Source organism: Perca fluviatilis, chromosome 4 (assembly GCF_010015445.1).
Source record: "Perca fluviatilis chromosome 4, GENO_Pfluv_1.0, whole genome shotgun sequence".
Taxonomy (NCBI): Eukaryota; Metazoa; Chordata; class Actinopteri; order Perciformes; family Percidae; genus Perca; species Perca fluviatilis.
The window spans coordinates 9,825,143-9,845,578 of record NC_053115.1 but is presented as its reverse complement, the minus strand read 5'-3'; the positions used below and the strand labels follow the sequence as shown (position 1 = coordinate 9,845,578).

General features: G+C 43.1%; 1 protein-coding gene across 2 annotated transcripts in view; it reads right to left on the bottom strand.

Annotated features, from left to right (window-relative positions):
* Positions 1-20,436, bottom strand: part of prickle2b (prickle homolog 2b) — a 96,424-nt gene that overhangs the window by 11,078 nt on the left and 64,910 nt on the right. Inside the window, exons 1-2 of one of the 2 annotated variants that reach the window (XM_039797360.1) lie at positions 10,024-10,519; positions 3,592-3,775 (exon numbers count right to left, since the gene is read on the bottom strand). In XM_039797360.1, the coding sequence (XP_039653294.1) occupies positions 3,592-3,723 (132 nt within the window). In that variant the 5' untranslated portion in view covers positions 3,724-3,775; positions 10,024-10,519. Of the gene's footprint in view, positions 1-3,591; positions 3,776-10,023; positions 10,520-20,436 lie in introns of those variants that run through there. The other variant, XM_039797359.1, reaches the window with a different exon arrangement.

The window sequence follows — 20,436 nt, the reverse complement described above, 5'->3', positions numbered from 1 at the left end:
CAGTGGCCTTCATCCTCTGGGGACCATGAATATCTATAAGTGGTGTAAAGGACCATAGTTGATCCGTGGTCCGTATGGATCAACACTCACAGTTCGGAATGCATGTGAACCGCGTTTAACCATAACAATAGTGTGTGTGAAATGCATTTTTACTGTCGCCGTTACTTAAAGTAAGCTGATAAATCTCTATGAAGGTTTGCCGTGAAAAGATACAGGACATTTTTTTTTGTCTGTGCTGCTCTCTGATGCTCCGAAACCGTTGTTACAGGCAACAGAAGCAATGCTGCATGTCAGGCTTGTAACACTAACGTTACACTTGGCATTGGGTAACGTTAGCCTACCGTTAGCTAGTAGCTGGATTAAACACAGTTAAAATGCTGACAGCTATACTGTAAACAGTGTAAAGTGGGTCTTTATTTCACTGTAGAGGATTCCAACACCAGGATGTACAACAGTCTGCCGGTAAAGCTAAGAGCCAAAAGACACAAACTAGCACTTGGTCACTGCCGTTGTCAACCTCGTGGTGCATTCAAAGTTATTGTAAAATACCCTTTTCTCATCCGTTTTTGTCGTTTAACCACAAGTTACTGGGGAAAGTTTGTGTTTTTACATTTTTAATTAATCATTCAGCCTTTTTTTTGTGCTGATCCGAAAATTGATCCGATCCGTGACTCACAACCATGATCTGATCCGAACAGGGAGTTTTGTGATCCGTTACACCCCTAATATATATATATACAAACTTTCATGTCAGTACATCCATCAGATATTTCATTCTGGATTAGGGTCATGCTGCGAGCATGGCTAAAAATGAGTTGACAGATTGGACAATCATTTAGAGATGCGTAAAGCGCTTTTTATAGCTATATCATTTATCTCCCATTCACAGCTGCTGGCCGTAATCAGGTAATGGGCTGACATTTGGCATGGTCCTTAAACTCAGATGGGAATCAGTCAGGTCCATTTGGAACAGGTCAAACTAGCCTCCGGTACCTTTCAGACGGGCTCTTTGTTGTCTGAAAGTTAATCCACATCAGAACCTGGATTGAACTGAATTTCTATTCAAATATCCCACATGGGAGTAGTCTGAAAAAGCAGACTTCATGATTAGGGTTGGGCATCGAGAACCGATTCCTAATCGGAATAGTTTCAAAAATTACAATTCCATCGGAATCGTTTCTTTATTGGAATCGTTTGGAGGATTTGGTTTCAAATCTGATTATAGGTTCCAAATTTAATATGCGCAAGTTTTGGTTTCCGTAGCAGCCAGGTGCTTGTTGTGTTGCAGCCGTGCACACAGTAAGCTGAGCTCTAGTGTGGCTTTATTTTGCATTGTAAAAGCTGTAAAACTGCAACCCACCTATGAATCAAAATAAAACTTTGCTCTTATTTGTGAAATTAGCATCTAACCCGTTTCAACTCCACCACTCAAAGAATCGGAATCGAGAATCGATAAGAACCGGAATCGAAAGGAAGAATCGGAATTGGAATCAGAATCGTTAAAATCCAAACGATGCCCATCCCTATTCATGATTGAATGCAAATTAAAATCCGATCCTGATACATACTGAATAGCGTATGCACATTAGAGTGCAGCTCGTGCTTCGTTACTGTAAAACAAAATTAAAACACCAGAGACAGGCCAATGCTGAGCAACATTCTTGGCCTTGACAAACTAACTTGGCAACGGTCAAGAATTTTATTTGGGAAGGATGGAGAGAGGAGAGCAAAAGAAGACAGTGGGAGAGAGAATGTTGGCAAGCCCTCCTTAACACCGCAGCTCAATAACATCTCCAACACACTCACTAATGACCACACACACACACACACACACACACACACACACACACACACACACACACACACACACACACACACACACACACACACACACACACACACACACACACACACACACACACACACACACACACACACACACACACACACACACACACACACACACACACACACACACACACACACACACACACACACACACACACACACACACACACACACACACAAGGTGCTGAGTTATCCCTCATAATCCTCAGATATAGCTGACTGAATGCCACTGTCCTGGTCTGAAATCTCTCGTTACAGAGTGGTGACTTTACACCACTGCTGGCTGAATAGCCGACTTATCACAGCCCCGGCTCCCTACGGGGAAACCTAAACCCACCGTTTAGATCCTGGAGATTAACTGTGTGTTTACAGTCACCTTCTATTCTCACTCTGTCTTTACCTATTGCAGAGGAAGGCCGGGTGTTGAAAAGCCCCACATCAGGCATACATCCGCTCCTCTGTAGGAGGTCACACAAGTTTCCACAGCTTGAATGCCTTGGACGTAAAGTTGGGAAAATTTAAATTTCTATAGCTAAGGACACTCTTCATCTAGGCTGTTAGAAGTGCTCTTAATTGTCACAATATTTTCCACATAATACAAAAATAGCTAGTTAATTTCAAGATTGTTTATAGTGCGGTGCTGATGCAATACTGCACAGTCCAGTTTCCATTATGGCCTGACTGTTCCTGAGGTCATACCCCCACTAGACATGAACCTAATTGACTTCAGGGTTAGACGCATGACCCTTGAGGGGGATGGAAAATAGCTGCGCTCAGTCCTCGGTGGTGAAAACTAGGAGCCATACCAACATTGTATTGGCCTGTTCATTGCTTCCAGCTCATCAACAACATGAAACCAGCTTCCATAAACGCTTCTATTGTCCTATAAAACTGGAAACCCTCCCACACGTGCACACCTACGGTTCAATTGAGCATTTTCAAAATAGGATTTTCTTCAACATGCATGGGACCTTTAATGAGTTTGTGAATTACTCAGGCTTAGCTTTGTTGCCGTGAGAGCGATGAAACCTACTGTCAACATGTTTGCAGGCAAAAGGAATTGGAGATTAATTTCACTGACTGCTGGCGCCATATAATCCTGGTTATCCATTAGCCTGCAGAAGGAGCAGTCAGCACAATTGGTGAGCTATCATATAGTGAGGTGGAGCTCTAACTGAACAATTACAAAATATTGGCATGATGTGCAACACAAACTTTCAATTAGGTTTAAACTACTGGTATGTAAATGTATAAACTTGTAATCTTTCTGTGCATATTACTGAAATCCTTCCCCCCCCCCCCTGCTTTGTCCAAACTCAAATGTTTGATACATCAAACATGTCTCATGTATACATTTGAACTTCCTGAACTCATATTGTAGTATGTACATATAATGAAATGAGGTTTTTTTAAAAGATTATTTTTTGGGCATTTTTAGGCCTTTATTGACAGGACAGCTGAAGAAATGAAAGGGGAGAGGGGAGGGGGGGGAATGATATGCAGCAAAGGGCCGCAGGTCGGAGTCGAACCTGCGGCGTCGAGGAGTAAACCTCTTTATATGGGCAGTTTTTTTGATTAGTGTAATTGTAATGTGATCCCAGGACCTTCACTGTCTTTTGATCCATTTCTGACATGCCAGTCTGTTGTTAACACCAGCAGCTGGACAACAAACAATTAGACCTCAGTGGTGCGGTCCAGTGTGAATTTAATGTGGCTCAGATAAGTGTAAGATGTTCTTAATACCTGCTCAGGTTTGAGTCCTGGTGGGACCCAGGCGTACTCCTCCAGGGCACAGCCCGAGTCGTCGTCAGAGGTGGAGTTCCTCTGGAAGTCGTACATCAGCTTGGTGACCGTCTTCTCCATCTCTACAGGCATGGCTGTTACAGCATGCTCCTCACGGCGACACTTACAGTGCACACAGATCTTCCTACACCACGCATGGACAAAAACAGACAAAGAGCATCTGTTAAGCCAATGTCGTATGAAGACTAAACTTTGCTTCAACAATAATGAAAGATTTAATAGAATAAGAGACTCAGATTAGGAATGAAGGCAAAAGTTATTTGACCTCCTAAATTACACTGTTGAAAAGTGTGATTTGTGCTTTGCAAATAACTTTCGTACACTTCAACTCTTTCTACCCCAGAATACACCACCATTAGGGTAAAAACAACCCCTCAGTTTAATAAATCACAGTGTAAACAGAAATACATTTGGGGAGGTAGAGTTTCAACAGAAACAAGACGTCATACTGCAGTTGCTGCTTGGGCCTCTGAAGCCTGCCATTAATCACCGAAAATAAAAATAACCTAAATAGCTTTTTTCAAAAAAAAGGTAACCTCAGACAACTACCTGTAAAAAAAGGAAAATCTGTCACCCAACCTACTCGTCTGTAGCCCCAGTAAAAGCCCCCTCAAAAATGTTGTGAATCTCTCGATTTTTGTTCAAAACCACATGGAGTCTGTTTGCAGACCCTGTACTCGTAAAGGATGTTAACTCCACACAGTTTAAAAAGGTCAAGGCTTCCCACTGCAGCTCTCACAGTAAAATGTGGGTACCACAAATACAATGCTCAACAATCCTCTCGGGTGCCAAGAACAAGGATATAATCACAAACAGACTATGGATATTAGCAGAATACAGCCAATGACCGTGATGGAAAGCAGCACTGTACGCACGCACGGACTACTATTCTGAAGTGTTGTCTTACAAAATATTGGGATTAAAGGTCCCATGACATGGTGCCCTTTGGATGGTTTTATATAGACCTTAGTGGTCCCCCAATACTGTATCTGAAGTCTTGGTGCAGAATTACAGCCACTAGAGCCAGTCCCACAATGAGCTTTCCTTAGTATGTGCCATTTCTGTGTCTGTAGCTATTGAGGAGGAGAGAGGGGGGAGGAAAGGTGTAGGGTGGGGGTGTGGCCTTGACCAACTGCCACTTTTCTCATATGAAAGCCATGATGTCTCTCTCTCATGGGTGGGCCAAATTGTCTAGGCGGGCAAAGCAGAGAAAGGGGAGGTAACCTTGCTCCTTATGACCTCATAAGGAGCAAGATTCCAGATCGGCCCATCTGAGCTTTCATTTTCTCAAAGGCAGAGCAGGATACCCAGGGCTCGGTTTACACCTATCACCATTTCTAGCCACTGGGGTACCATAGGCAAGCTGGGGGAACTCATATTAATGTTAAAAAACCTCATAAAGTGACATTTTCATGCCATGGGACCTTTAAGAGACAGAAATGATTCGAAAACCTGAAAATGACGCAGAGCGTGTGTAAGACATCTCCCAAATAGGAGAAGAGGATGTGGGTTAAATACCTGAGAGCATGGATTAAAAATAAAATATAGGCCACCTTCACCAGGTCTGTACTTTGCTCCAAAGGGAGAAGACACTGCATACATACCGATTCCCGTGTCCTTGACAGCTCTAAGCCCCTGAATGGAGATGTAAACTCTGGGTGGCCAGAAGGTTGCATCCCACTAAACCTTGCTCCCCCTTAGATGGCCAAACCAGGGAGACAATCCCATTACTTTCCCAGACGGACACCTGCCTGTCTGACTGACTGACAGGCCCTACGGAAGAGCTTAAGGACAATCAGGACACTGTTTGACAGACTGACAGCTTGGTCAGCTGAGGATCTGGTAGTATAAAGCGCTTGGAGTGCAGACAGCACCATGTGGAGAGCTGGCCAAGTCTCACCATGTCTGTCGTTCAAAGGGGCACTTCTTGCCCAAGGGTTGAGTCTTGGTAAACAAAGCACTTCAGTCTACTTGGCTCAGCACTGATGAATCTTGTTGATAGAATGGACACTGGAAAGACGTGTAGCTCTCCAAGTAAAACACCTCATTGACATACCACAACATATGACATGTAATCCTTAAAAAGAAAACACACACAATATACAGGTCTCAAGTTTGAAGAATTCTCCATCACCACTTGAGATTCATCGCCATCTGTGAGGAGCCTAGCAGCCTATAACTGTCAGCTCCAGCTTTCAACACCGCCTAAAGCAGATAGGCAGACCCCTGCAATTTCTGCAGTGGGCAAGTCACAAGCTTTACAAACTAACTCCATCAATATTACACATGAAGTGGCCAGATATCATCGGCATTAATATTAATGTTATGATAAACCGAGGAAGCGATGCAGCTCAGGCAGACAAAGTCATCAAGGAGCTGTCAAGCAGGCCGACTCTTTAGAAAATCCCTGTCCCAGCGGCATGAAGCTATAGCCAGGGGGGACGCAGCGTGCCTCATTACAGCCCAGCACCTTCACCATCATTACTAATTTAAGGCGGATTAACTGGCTGACACACAGAAATGTGTGCATCTTTAAGAACACACACTCGCAGCGAGGATGATGAGTGTAAGTGAAAGACAAAGACACCAAAAGGGGAAGACAAACAAGCATTAAGCACGTATGGACACCCTTTCCAGTCTTATGACACGCTGCCAGGTGGTTAGCAGTTATTTCTGCCTTGGGGTGAGGAGGGACTCTTGGCGATAAGAGTATACAAATAGCCAGAGCTGAAGGAAAGCATTTCACACTGCATTCCTTCTGAGAGGACACATTACAACTTCCCTGCCCCACGCTCCGCCTATGGTCTCTGTGGAGTTCAATTTGGAGGCAGAGAAGCTCGTGACCGTTGGAGAAACGCACCTATCCGACCCTAAATCTCTCAGTCCAGATGTGTGATGATGACCTTCCTCAAGCGATTCAACTCGAAAATATCTGATCTCCCCCACATCAGCGCTGGCAGAGATACTGTAGGCCTACAGGGGCCTGTTGCTCCTTCCATCCCCTTCTATCCTCATGATTTACAACACACTTCATGCACATGTCTGGGATTTCCCCTCCACTGAAACCTAATCCCCGAGCTTCCCCTTGTAATCTACGTGATTTCAATTAGGAGAGATTTTGGGTCTTTGGTAATACAAGTGAAGTGCATCGCTGTCGCCTCATAAATGACTGAGAGGTAAAGAGAAGGGAAGTTAAAAAGGCTTGCTCTTTATTCAAACATGACTGGGCTTTCATCCCCTGGGAGATGTAAACGCTGATGTATCATTGGTCAGGTGGAGTGTGAGGTTTGTTCAAGACCCGGGGGGTATTGTTTTTGGACAATAATCCCCGTGACCATGATGTCAGAGAATGATTCACTGTTTTGGGTTAATTATCATTGTCTTGCTCCTCTACATTAGCCCTGTAACCCAGGTAACGGGTGGTTTTAATATGTGACTAGTCTGCCTGGAGTCTGAGAGGCACACCTCTAAAAGTTACATAAGACTCGGTTCAATTGCGTTAGATCACTGATCTTCAGCAAGCATGGTCTCAAGTTTGGTCCAAAGAAGCCATGTTGTTGTCTCTAGGATCAACTCTACCATCTTGGTAAATGTGCTTCAAAGCAAAGCAAAAGTTGACTCAAAATTATCTTTGCAAGGCAAAAAATTAAATAAAAAAAAAAAAAAATTAAAAAAATAGGGCTAGGGTTGGAACTATAATTCCTTAGGAGACGCTTTTCAACCCAAGCTTAGAAAACCATCTGATTCAACTGTATCCAAGAGCCAGTGGAGGGAGTATAGCCTTGGAGGGTTTGAAGCTGAAGTCTCATTCCACTCTAATTCCTGAGCAGCTCCCAAAACCGCTGCAGCTTTTCCATGGCATCACTCTAGATGGCCAGATTAAAATCCCATCTTTAAATGGCAGCTCTGCGCAAAAACTGAGGTTAGATGACAAGAGAGGAGAGCTCAGAGGAGAGAACAGCTGGGTGCACACTGCAGCCAAGCATGGGCTTCTTTTTTCCTGCCTCTGCTTTTGTTTTCTCTGAAAGTGGGGGAAGAGGACGACAGACTCTTCTCTCTGTAACTGCCTTTTTTTTGGTGAATGCAACATTTCCGTTGTCCAGTGTTTTGAAACAGTTGTTGGAATTTTCAGGATTCAACGATTAGCCCCGCTTGCACAAATTACAAATAAAAGGTCTTTTTACATACACTGGGCTGCATGTTGACATCAGAGCCATTAGGAGCCAATCACAGTTGAACATGACTGGAGGTGTTCCCGACAAGAATCAGGCTCGACAAAGACCTTTTCCATTAGTGGCTAATTAGTAAGAACCAGATGCAGCGTGTTGCCAAGGACAGAGATTAGGCCTGCATCCACCTGTCATAACAAATTTTAAAGAGCCAAAGTCATGTGCTCTTTTCAACTAGCCTTTAGACCACTAGCCTCAACCTGATGAGGAGTTTCCAAGAGTAATGGACAGCAACACAGGCATCTTTGCATTTTTTTAAAAAAATTTTTTATCTAAACACAACCATTTCATTAGCATTCAACAATAAACGCTCCCGTGAGACACTCCACCAATTGTGCACATTACTCAAATTGGTCTAGAAACTTACATTTTTCAACAGAAAGCCTGTGTTATAAACTAGAGGTGTGGGGTTCAAGAAAAGTGGGGCAGTGGCAGTAGAGGGTCTAATCACTATTGAGTATTATGGGAAAAGTAGGAGCCAGTGTTTTGGGATCTTGGCCCACACTAGAGACTTAAAAAGTTGGGATATCTCGAGCTCTGCTGCTTCAATTTCAATCAATGGACCCTGCCCCAACTTTATGAAAGTACAGTACAAAAACTGCTGGAGCACACCTGTAATAGTGAACCTAAGACTCGTGCAAAATAATGACTGTCTCATATTGGTTGAAATCATTTGTGTTGTCCAGTAAAGTAAATAACAATTTAACATGTATAGTATCAATGTTTTAGGCTTTCATAAAGAGTTATGAAGAAATATTTCAACGCCAAAATTATTGAGAGCCAAAAGCTAGTGGAACACAACCTAATGACGAATTTGGGCGAGACTTTTTAACTGTATAATGTAACCTATAATAACTGGAGATATGTAATACACACAAAACACATGCACTACGAGGACAACAACATCAGGGCTCAATGGTCACAGTATTTTTTAAATTGTAGATCTGTAAGAGACTGGGCTTTTTCTTCTATATTCTCTCCCTCGGCTTTAAGAAGGAGACTGGACCACATACACTCATTCACTGTTGACTTGTTCCATAAAGCTACTTTGGATGGTAACAGAGGAGTCCTGGAAGGGACAGGCTTCCAAGACAATCTCAGTACAGACTTCAGACCATACTCAAACACTGGTAACACATTGCCAGGAAATCTGCCATCCCTCTAGGAATTTTATTGGGATATTATGTTGACTTCTCTTTCTTGTCAGTGGAGAAAAGAGCACCAACCAATGCGGTGATTCTCCCCCACCAAAAGAAAAGCAGTTGCGGATGTCAGAAATAATGTTGATCTGGCGTTTAGGCTCCTGTCAGTTCAGTTAATGTTTGGGCTGCTCTCAGACCCGAGGAGCCCGACGATACTGCAGCCAGCTGCTGAAGCCACATTATTCATTATCTCCCAGTCAGTCCATTCATGTGCTAATCCAGTGACCCTTTACACGGCCAAAAAGTAGCCATCTAAATGGCTCAATTAGCCTGCAGTCTTGTAATGTGTTAAAAACGATTATGCCACTTGATTCCGGTGCAGTTTGCAGCAAACTCCAGGAAATGATTAGGGCATTTTAACTATGAGGACTCAATGACAAAATAATAAGACTTGACTGGAGAAACATCATGAAGCAAGTTGATCGGGGGGGTTTGGGGACGAATTAAATATTTTACAGATGCCTGTTTATTTATCAGTTAATTTACTATCAATATATAATCCGTATGGCACCGAGTCTGACTCTGCACAACAAAGACTTTCTGGCTGGAAAGCGCACAGTAGCTTGACCGTTGCGCCACAGGGGGTGGGGTGGGGGATATTTAAACGGTGAAAGCTACAGTGCGAGTCCGACAACTCTGCATCCGACAACTCCGCATCCAAATAACACCCGGTGTTGAGCAAAGTGACAAAGAAGAAGAGGGCAAAAACTTATTTTCAAAGCCCATGGTTTTTTTCCCCTTTTAGTGCTGTGGCTACTTTACGCACACATTTCAAAGAGAGTAAAAAGCTTAGTCAGAAACAAATTCGATTTCATACATTTAAACACATGGGACTCAATTATCTCTTCCATTATGCTTTCGAAACCCCAACAAGTCGCCCGTCGCGCTATTATAAACGGCTCCAAACACAACATAAACACGATCAATAATCAGCTGCTCACCTTCTTACAAACTGCGACGGATGTCAGCCATAGTCCTGACGTCGGTGCTGGTTGTGGTGGTGCGGGTTTTAAAATGCGTCTTTCTCATTGCAGAATTTGTCATACAACTCCAACGCCACGGCTTTGCCACGCAAACACCCCACTCTTACCCGCTGTGCGGTGTCTGCACCCCTCTGCTACATGTACCCCCTCCGTTTAAACGCCTTTTGTCAACCCCCTGCTCTCCGCAAACACATTCAGGAGTTGAGCAAATGAGGAGAAAAGCGCAGATAGAGAGCCAACTTAAAGTGCGTAAAATCAGATCCCCGTTTACAGATCCAAACGAGAGCGCAGATTCCGACAAAATATTTGAAAATCCAAATGAATAAGACAGAAATCTCTCTTGGAAGCAGGGTTAGGTTACTGCTGACGGCTCTAAATGGAGATCCGTGCGGAGTTTCGTTAAAAGCACTGAGCATACGTGTGGAGCTGCTCCGCTCGCTGCTGACAGACCCACTGGACAGCAGCGCTTTAATCTTTAACCGGTGTCAAGAGCGTATTTATTACACGATCTCTTCCGGTATGCACTTTCAAAATAAAAGCATCGTTGTCAAAAGTTTTGGGACATATTTTGGTTTATAATTTAATCAAATAAATGTGCCCTTTGTGATTTAGATTTTTCTATCCCCGTACATGTATAGGCAACACATAGGTACATATGTAGGCAATTCATGTTGTATGTATGTTAATGTAACTTCAATCATATATAATATTTGGGAAAACGTTGGCTTTTTCTTTTACCAAATTAAAAGACAGAATGCAAAAGGAGTGTGCTACAAAAGGAAATAGCTCAGTGATAACTATGCTGTCTTCTCAAATGAAGATGGAGATTGAACGCTCTGGAAAAAGCTACTGGGAGCTTAAGATTTGACTTATGTAGGCCTATTTTGTAATTAAACTACCATGCACATGATCAATCATTTAAACTCAATAATTAAACTTTTACACGTAGGCCTAATTATTGAGAAATCCACAGCTAGTAATTAGCTTTTATTCTATTCATTTCTGTCCTGAGTGAAAATCAAGTCAATTTAAACCCCTTATATTAAGTTTTTGTTTCGAGGCAACCGCTTACTTCCTGTCTTCTGGGGTAACTTGACACACAAACGCGCGCGCACACGCGCGCACACACACACATGCACCCACCGACCCTCCTCCTCCCTCCTCCCTGCATGCTAATAACCCGGTGTGATGTCAGCAAGTCAGCGTCTCAACACTGGCGTAATTAGCAGCGTGAATGACTGGTGTTCTGGCGCGATTTGCATGTGAATTAAACCACTTCCCTGAATCAACTGGCCCGGGACAAGAAGAGAGAGAAAGAGAGAAAGAGAGAAAGAGAGGAAGAGAGAGAGAGAGAGAGAGAGAGAGGGAAGGGAGAGAGGAGCTGCAGGGCGCTGACCTGCATGGGGAAATGGGGAAATGGGGAGGTGAGCCCCTGTAAACAAAACAGTGTCGTTTAACATAAGAAGCGGACATTAGCTGGATGAAGGACAAAAGGCCTACAGACCAATGAAAAACCTTTGAATCAAAAAAAATGTAAAGACAATTTAGCAGGATCATAAAAGTAGCCTATCTTCCCCCCTGCATTGCACCTATTGGATCTGTTTTTTTGTTTGTTTTTGTCTGCCAAAGTTTAATTAACAGAGTAAAGAGGATTCTCTAATTATATAGATTTAACGACCACCTATACATATTTGGTATTTTATGTTATTACGAGTAGAAAATGCTCTAGTCTCCAGTGTTAATCATTTTGTAACTTCTGATTTGAAAAGTGCTTCATAATTAAAGTTTGCTTCCCACATTGATATTTATCAAAATGCAACTGACCAAAATACAAAAGGAAAAGGAGATTAAATCAGGGACTGATTTATATGAGAATGTGATGTCCGTTAGCTCCGCTATTAGCGACAACATAAACAGCACAATAGTTCCCCAGCAGATTGACACCATCTCAGCTATTTTGGTTCCTCAATCTCTCAAACACTCACATGACAATCTCTGCTATTTCTCTCCACTTGTTCCTACGATGTGTGTTACACCACGTCCCACTGCTGCTCCTCATTTGCATATTTGTGTAAGACAAAATGTGTCAAGAACAAGGAAAAATGGCCAAAAGTTTTCTGGCAATCAGAGCTGAACAGATTTGTGGAAGATTTCAGAAGGCATCTTGGAAGATGGATGGAAATGGTTTAGAGAGTAATTAAATCAAGATTTGTGTATATTTTTCCCCAAAGTGCCCCACTGCTGCCTGTTGGCAAAACACAAGTAAAAACAAAATGTGTCAAGGAATAAAAAAAAAAAAAGCTTACTTTGAAATAACGTATGCAAAGCTGCACAAAGAAGAATTTTGCTGTAGCTGCTGAAAACAGCCAGCAGATCTGAACAACCTCCTCAGTTTTTAAGGACAGTGCTGCACTCTTTTTTTCTCCTTTCAGGAACTGTTCCCCTGGCTTCCCTGGAGTCAGACTAAAAAGCTCTGCTTTTCTTTTTTAGTGAAAGCCGTCTTTCTGCCCTGGATTCTCCTCTCACACGTGGCGCGACCGCTCCCGCCTTGACTTAGTCTCATATATAAGAACATATAATCGCGGCCCCTTTACAAACACAAGACTATCAATTACAGCTCAGGCTGTACTTATAGCCTATCCACAATATTTTATGAGGAGCCCTAAGTGACAGTGTCCTCTGCTCGGAGCGGCCACAGAATGGGTCAACTGGTTTGGGGCCAGCCATTTACCCCAATAAGTCATTCCCTTTTCCCCAATAAAGTGTTCCTTGACCTGCAGTGAGCGGTTTTAAATGCCACGAGAGGACTGAATAAAAGCAGTGGAGGCCAGCTTGGGGGACATACCACAGATAGCATTGCATGCATGGACCCTTGGCATGCACCGAGAGACTCTGCTTGGTAATTTTAGACACAGAGCCAGGTTTACTCCCTTCCTAAGCATGCATAAGCATATGGAGGTTTTTGTCTCTATCAAAGCACAGGATAAGAGATATTGTAAATACATGTTCGCCTGGGAGCCGGGAGCCCTATTTGAAGTATGCAAGAAAAGTTGTACTGCCTCAAAGGATCTTATCCTACAAGAACATTATTCATGTCTTACCAGGGAAGGAACTGATTTATATACTGCATGATATGGTCAGAAACACTCCTGATAAATCAATGCCTTTATCTCGATTTGAAATGTTGCCAACATCCCAACATGGCATCTTAATCTTTATTTCTCATCTGCTTTTTTAGGAACACCAGTCTCCTCTCCTTTCATGTGGCAAATGCTGATGGCTATCACTCGAGAGTCAACATCGAGGCAGCTGGGACTCACCCCAACAGCTGATAGCTCAGACATGTTGGGAGGGAGGGAGAGAACCAGCTTTCTCTCCCATATAGCTTTTCTATCCCACTGCTGCAGGTTTCGTAAGCTAATTTCTAACTACTCTAAGTAGTTACACTTCCCAGAATCTGATCCCCAACTGGCTACTGAACTGTGTTGCAGCCCCTTAAACCAACTGATCTAGAACTGAGGCAAACATGATTTTGAGGGCAGGGTAATATTATTCATTCATTCCTTAGCAACCAGACCTGATCTGCAATGAGAAGTATAGGGAGCAGCAAGGGGATTTTGGTTTGACTGGAGAAAAAGTGACCCAAATTCATTGTAAAACTGCAATTAGAGTTCAGGGATCTCAAAGAAATCAAAACTATATTGTAAAGTAAAATGTGTACAGATGGGGTCAAGATCAGGTCTCCAGAACTGCAAATTGTATTGTTAACGAGTTGAAGAATAACTTCTACAAAGACAACAGGGAGTATTAAGGTGCCAGCATGCCTAAAAGTCAATTGCTTGTCGAAACGTCACCAGGCGTTAACGAAAGTCCTGCTGTAGATACCACTGAGCCTATTCATGTAGCTGTAAACCCTTTACCCAAACCCAATTTACATCTACAAATATGCCTTAACAGCGCCTGAACCCATCTCTCGTACACCTTTTCGGCTTTGGAATCAGGTGGCTGTATAGAACTTTCTGTAACTTCCTTTACTGAAAGCTCACCCATTTCAAAAAGCGATTGGTTGGAAGGCATGAACTTTTCTCTCAGGCTCTCTTTTTTCATTCTTCACACAACTATTTCGGTCATATAATAGGAATGGTTAATCAGGTCTCGCCTGTCTCCATGACGGCAGGATTTTTACCCAGTCATTGAGAGTGGCCGTTCGGAACAGCTATAGACACTTTGGCCTTTAGATGTGGGTTTTCTTTAAGTGAAAATGTTTTAAGCATAACCAAAGAAAACCTAGAGCAGAATGGGTTAATCTTTAATTGCTGGATTCTGTGCTAGGACAAAGACCAACAAATCAAGCAACCGGGGTGTTAAACTCAGTGCATGGCACATTGGAGATGATGTGGAAGTTGTTGACATCCAGTGCTGATAATCCTGGTGAGTATGTTTGCTTACCTGCTGTTGGATAAAGGTCCTTCCGCTACATTAAGAGTGTAATGACTCATGTGAACACTCGCATCCAGTCACAAAGAAGAGGAAATGGCTTTAGTAGAAAGGTTCACTGGTTTTCCTAACCCATTCAGTGAGAGCAGTGTCATTCTGAAGCCACACTGACCTCCCCTCTACCATGAACTAGCAGTACTGTGGCCCAACTACTCTGGCCAGAAAGCAGATTTAGTGTGACACAAGACTGGGGGCTCACTATGGGTCCTACACCCAAGAGTCTCTCTGTACCCATGTTCCCAGCAGATAAGTGGCCATTATTCACCCCATGTTGAACATTAACTGGATTAATTCTGCGCGGGTTGAGGGGTGAAATTGTATTTGTCCAAAGGGAGGGAAATGGCAAGGAAATGAGGAGAGTAGCCAGCTTGGCTGAAATTCTAATTAGCTTGGGGATTCGTTAGCACACAAACTCAGCTCTTGCTGCAGAGACCTTGCTCATGCAGAGGCCTGGGTAAGCCATTAAGCCACAGAGGGGAAAATAGAGAGAGAGAGAGACAATGAGAAAGAAAAAGAGAGAGAGAAAGAGGAAAGAAAGAAAGAGTATGGACACTTAGTTTCACGCTTGAAGGCCCAGGGCAAGGAGGTGACTTTGTGGAGTGACTCCTCCTGGGGACTGGAGCTATTTTTTCTGCCCCTCCTGGCCCACTTACACAAGGGCTCTTCAGCACAGAGGAAAAACACACTCCAAGCCCTCCACCTTCGTCTATCCATTAGACCATCCATCTCCACAGTAGACAGTACTCTCCAGGGCGACGCAGTTCAATTTCCAGCGCGCTGTGCCCAACAACGGCAGTTTGTCAATGAGCTTTTCTCAGCCCGACTGTACATGTGGATTCTGATTCAAAACATAACTAGGTCATGCACTGGTTTGAAAAAAAAAGAAAAAGAGGGAGGAACAGTTGTAGGAAGTAAAGAAATACTGTAGTGGACGCAGTGGGATATGAGGAATGGCAAACAAGAGAAAGTGAAAAATGAGTTTGGACTAGGCTTGGGCCGGTTACCGGTTTCAAGGTATACCGCGGTTTGAAAAAGTCAAGGTTTCAAAACCACTAACATTTTCTGTCATACCATTCCAAAGGTATACATTTTTTTTATGAGTGGTCAAGGACAGAATATGCAGTTCAGTAATCCGTAATTTCTTTTTTACCCAGATATAAAAAAAAAAAAGAAGACATTTTTAAGCTATAATTGCAATACCGCACCGTGAAACCGTGATATTTTTGCTGAAGGTTATCATACCGTCAGAATCATATACCGGCCCATGCCTAGTTGGGACATTATTATTATTCATGTTTTCGTGCCTTAGAAATATAGATACACTTGCGAGAGGAGCTCTAGCTTTCTGAGTGCTCAACCCACCCTTTAATCGCCTTTTAAAAAAATGTTGTGAAGTAATGCACAAAAATCTCTCATTTCTCTCACAGCAACACATTAAGCGCTAGCTCTGATGCAGAATGATCTCGTGGCTCCATGAATGAACCACCCACCTCCGAACCGCCCACATTCAGCACCCTGTAGCACATTTCTCTGACTCAACTCTCTCATTCAGCCTCCACTGATATTCCACTTCTCCACCTTGTCATCATGACCCAGATGAGTGGTGTGGGAGTTGATACTGATTTTCTGACACTCTCCCTCTCTATATCTCACACACGCACACACACACACACACACACACACTCTCTCTCTCTCTCTCTCTCTCTCTCTCTCTCTCTCAGTGTGGGCTTTTGTTTCATTCACTACATCGCTCCATCAACTAAACTTCTTCTGACTTTTATTTCTGGTGCTCTCTCTGTAACAAATCATCTTGCAGCCCTCGCCCGTGGCCACAAGCTGACCTACCAGATGTTCCATCATTAATAATGAAAATTTGCATACTCATTAGCTACACCACAATTGTGGGGTGGCAGCCGCAGTCTTGATATATGATCTTACTGCTTAATTTCAGAAGGCCAGCCAACCACAAAAGGCTTTATGTGGAGTTTGAGAGTTTATACACACTGTTCTTTGTAAAGAAGCCAGGTAAAACCAATATATCCAGTTAGGGTGAGAAAGTGCAACAAAAGAAACACATGTTGAATGTGTATTTGGCTGGTCAGCCTCTGGAGCAGGCCAGATGCTCAGTAGGTTTATGGTACTTCCATAAATTTCAAATCTAGAGATAACATTTGATAAAAGGAAAAGCAGAGAAACATGGGATTGAATAGTGAAATAGAAGGTGAGGAATAATGAGGTTTTGCCCTAGCGATGTAAACATAGTCTGCATCTGCAAAAAATATTCTATGCCAAGGGGGATGTTTGAACTTTCTCCAGAGCTCTCCTGTAATGGTTTAAACTCAAACTTTTAGTTAAATAAACCCCAACAGTCAGCTATGTCACGTTTAAATATTTAGCTTTGGAGGACTTGTGGGTAGAGCAGCGACAGACAGGATCAGTCCATCAAACAGAGTTTGGACAGTGGGCTTTCGATCCACTCTGGAACTACAAAAATGTACATGAGCAGGGCGGTGCTTATGTAAAACTACACCATACGTTTGGTTTGCAATTTGCTATCAACACAATTCAACTGCATGAAAAAAAAAGACTCTTTCAACAACACTAACTGGACGTCTGAGTTTCCCATCACAAAACCAGTCTGTGTTTTTGTGTGTAGCTTTGGGTAAAATAATGAATAGCAACATAAATAGTTGAACATGAGTAATGATGATAATGAATGAAGTCAATTATGAGGATACCCAAAGGTTCAATCATTGAATTAGCATGTAAAACAAAACTAAAAAATAGACACACACACACACACACACACACACACACACACACACACACACACACACACACACACACACACACACAAACAGATCTAGGGCCACAGGCACAGGCATACCCAGGGTGCACAGGAAACAGGGCCTGTAAAGACATTGGAAAATATAAAAATGTAATGTATGCATTTTGACAGCGAATAACTTTACATCTGAAGCGTTTAAAGACTCTATTTGTCCATTGTTTATTTCTAAAGAAACACGACAATGTATTATAGGCTCCATAACCTTGTATCTCTCGTTATGGCTCAGTAGCAGACGTTTTTGGAAAAATAGGCTAACGATTGTGTCATAACCACGCGACTTACTGTTGCAGAGTAGAGGAATTACTGTATAGTACAGGAGAAGCTCGCAGGCAGTTTCGACTTACATCAGTAGGTTCAAGTTTAATTACTAATGTTAACTAGCATTTTAGTTAGCAATAATTAGCCTGTGCCCATGCTATCTCCTTACATATACCTGCTCTCTCCATCTCTGCGAGATTGGGAATGATTGAGATTTCTCTTGGCACAGCTACCAGAAGACTTACAACTTTCAGACAGGTTGCTCACGTCACATCTACGTCTTCGAGCTCAGTTGGAGGCTGCGCAGTAACACTCAGCCAGCACCGGGAAAGTGCTTCTAATATCCTTCACTGGTCTCCGTCCAGAGCAACGGGATCATTTTATATACTCTCTATGCATGTAGGCTACTGCCTGCGCTGCAGTGAAACAAAGCCGGTGTCAGAGCACATACTTAAAGACGTAGCAGAGCCGAAATATTTTTGGAACTTAATGAGCAGGAAAGAAACAAAACAAAGTGACATGTTCTGTTACAGTTACCGCACACACACACAACAGCGCCGAACCTACGCGTGCACCCCCTGGCACAGACACACAACAAACAGCGCTAAGAATACTGATTTGGCAACGATTACCATGGCAACGGTCGAAGCTTCAAAGCATTTGGGTCAGCCCTACTCTATAACATTAAATATTCAATATTCAGTAAATAAGCAACAATCACAGTTAAAGTTTGAAATGTTGTTCTGACAAGATCACATTTTCCCAACTGAGCCCCGACCAATTCAAATCAGTGAGAAGAGCACAGAAGAAAAAAAATAACAGAAATCTCTCGTGGGAAAAACGACAACATTTTGTTAAACTTTTACATTCTGTTCATGTAGATTCATGTTCATGTACATTGCTTTCAGTAATAAGCTGATTGAGAAAGTAGGTGTTCAGGGCCTTTCTTTATTTTTTCATTAAAACGTAGCTTTGCTGTAGCTTTTGTGCCCTTACAGGTGGCCTCACAGCAGAAAGTTTCACTTACATAGACAGAAACACCCAAATATACTCAATGGGAAGTTGGGAGGGGGCAGCCTTTTCTCCCTTTAGTTCAAATTTGCCCCTTCTCACCCCAATAATCCAGCTCGGAGCAGTTAAATAGCTATGCATCTCATGGGGCGATTGTGTTCATATACAGTAGGCCATTGGAGAAACGATGTAAATGAGTTGTATGAGAAGGAAAGCGATAATCTCTAGATGAGGTCACGTGGTAGTCTAGATAATAAACCGATGAATCTGACAGAAGGAATTAGGAGACTAAACTCAAATCAGATTCAGACTAAGCACAAAACCTGAGTCACTTAAGCTAATAGACTAGTAACCCCACAGAGAACATACTGTATACTGAAAGCCTACAGAGTTTCTTCAAAGGTATCATTTGATGAAGTAGAAGTGTTATATTTTGAAATGATTCCTCTCAGTCAGTTTTACGCAATTTAATTTCCCCTTTATTTCATCTGTTTACACTGTTTACCCTAACAAGGAGGGGATGGATGATGAGCAGATCACACACACACACACACACACACACACACACACACACACACACACACACACACACACACACACACACACACACACCACCGTTAATGTCAATGAGGCCACCACAGCCGTCTCCCTACAGGACCTTGAAGGCCATTTCCAGGACGTGACAGACTGGAGAGGTTTTTCATCACGGGCCGATAGAGACAGTGAACCCAGGTCTTTATTGACTGATCGCTGCCGAGAGGGGACACAGTAGGCAGCAAACACACATTGACAGACAAGGCTGTGGAGAAGGCACGGGAGGAGGAATGAGTCACATTGAGCGACACACACACACACACACACACACACACACACACACACACACACACACACACACACACACACACACACACACACACACACACACACACAGACAGACACACACACACACAGACAAATCCCATTAAACAACTTTTATCAGATCAAGGTCAAACTTTCAGAGTTAGCACATTTCCAAGCAAAGACTCTCAAACCATCACTTCTTGCGCCTTTTAAAATGTACAGTAGGCTTGTTTTGAATACTAAGTCTGAGCAATTTTCTTCACAAGACAGTCACATCAAAGTGACTGTAGCTTTTTCTTCACCCACTTTATTTCCCACTTACTGCTGCTCCCCTACGTTCCCCATTTAAAGCATGGCCCATTAGGAAGCAGTGAGAGAGAGCAGTGCCCTGAGAGAAACTAAATCACCCCGGCCCGCTGTTGTTTACACCAGACCCAGCCCCGCTGCTTGAGCCACTGTTTATTTGAACTGTGAACCTCCATGTGAGGTGTTTGTGAAAGGAAAAGTGTAAGCGTGTGTGGGTGACAGAGAAAGAAAGAGAGAGCATGTGTACTGCGCAGGCGAGGGGGAGGGAACTGTTCCACACAAAACCCAGTGTCTCGCCCTCTGATTTCTTTCACACCTCTCTCAACACGCTTTTCACAGCGTATTTATTCGCCCCGCGGGCTCCTGGCGCTCCTCAGGTTCTTCAGGCCACAGACGGGCCTCTGTGCTAGACCAATTGGACACAAGGAGGCCAAAAACAGACCTCTTACACCCCCCGTGGAGCTCGAGACACAATAATGTCCTTCTGCTGACCCACATATGACATCACAGCCTGGTTCTCACACATTCACAGATGCACAAACACACAATCATACAGAAAACATACAGACACGTCTGCCACGTAGCATGCACACACATATGTGAGCAAGAAT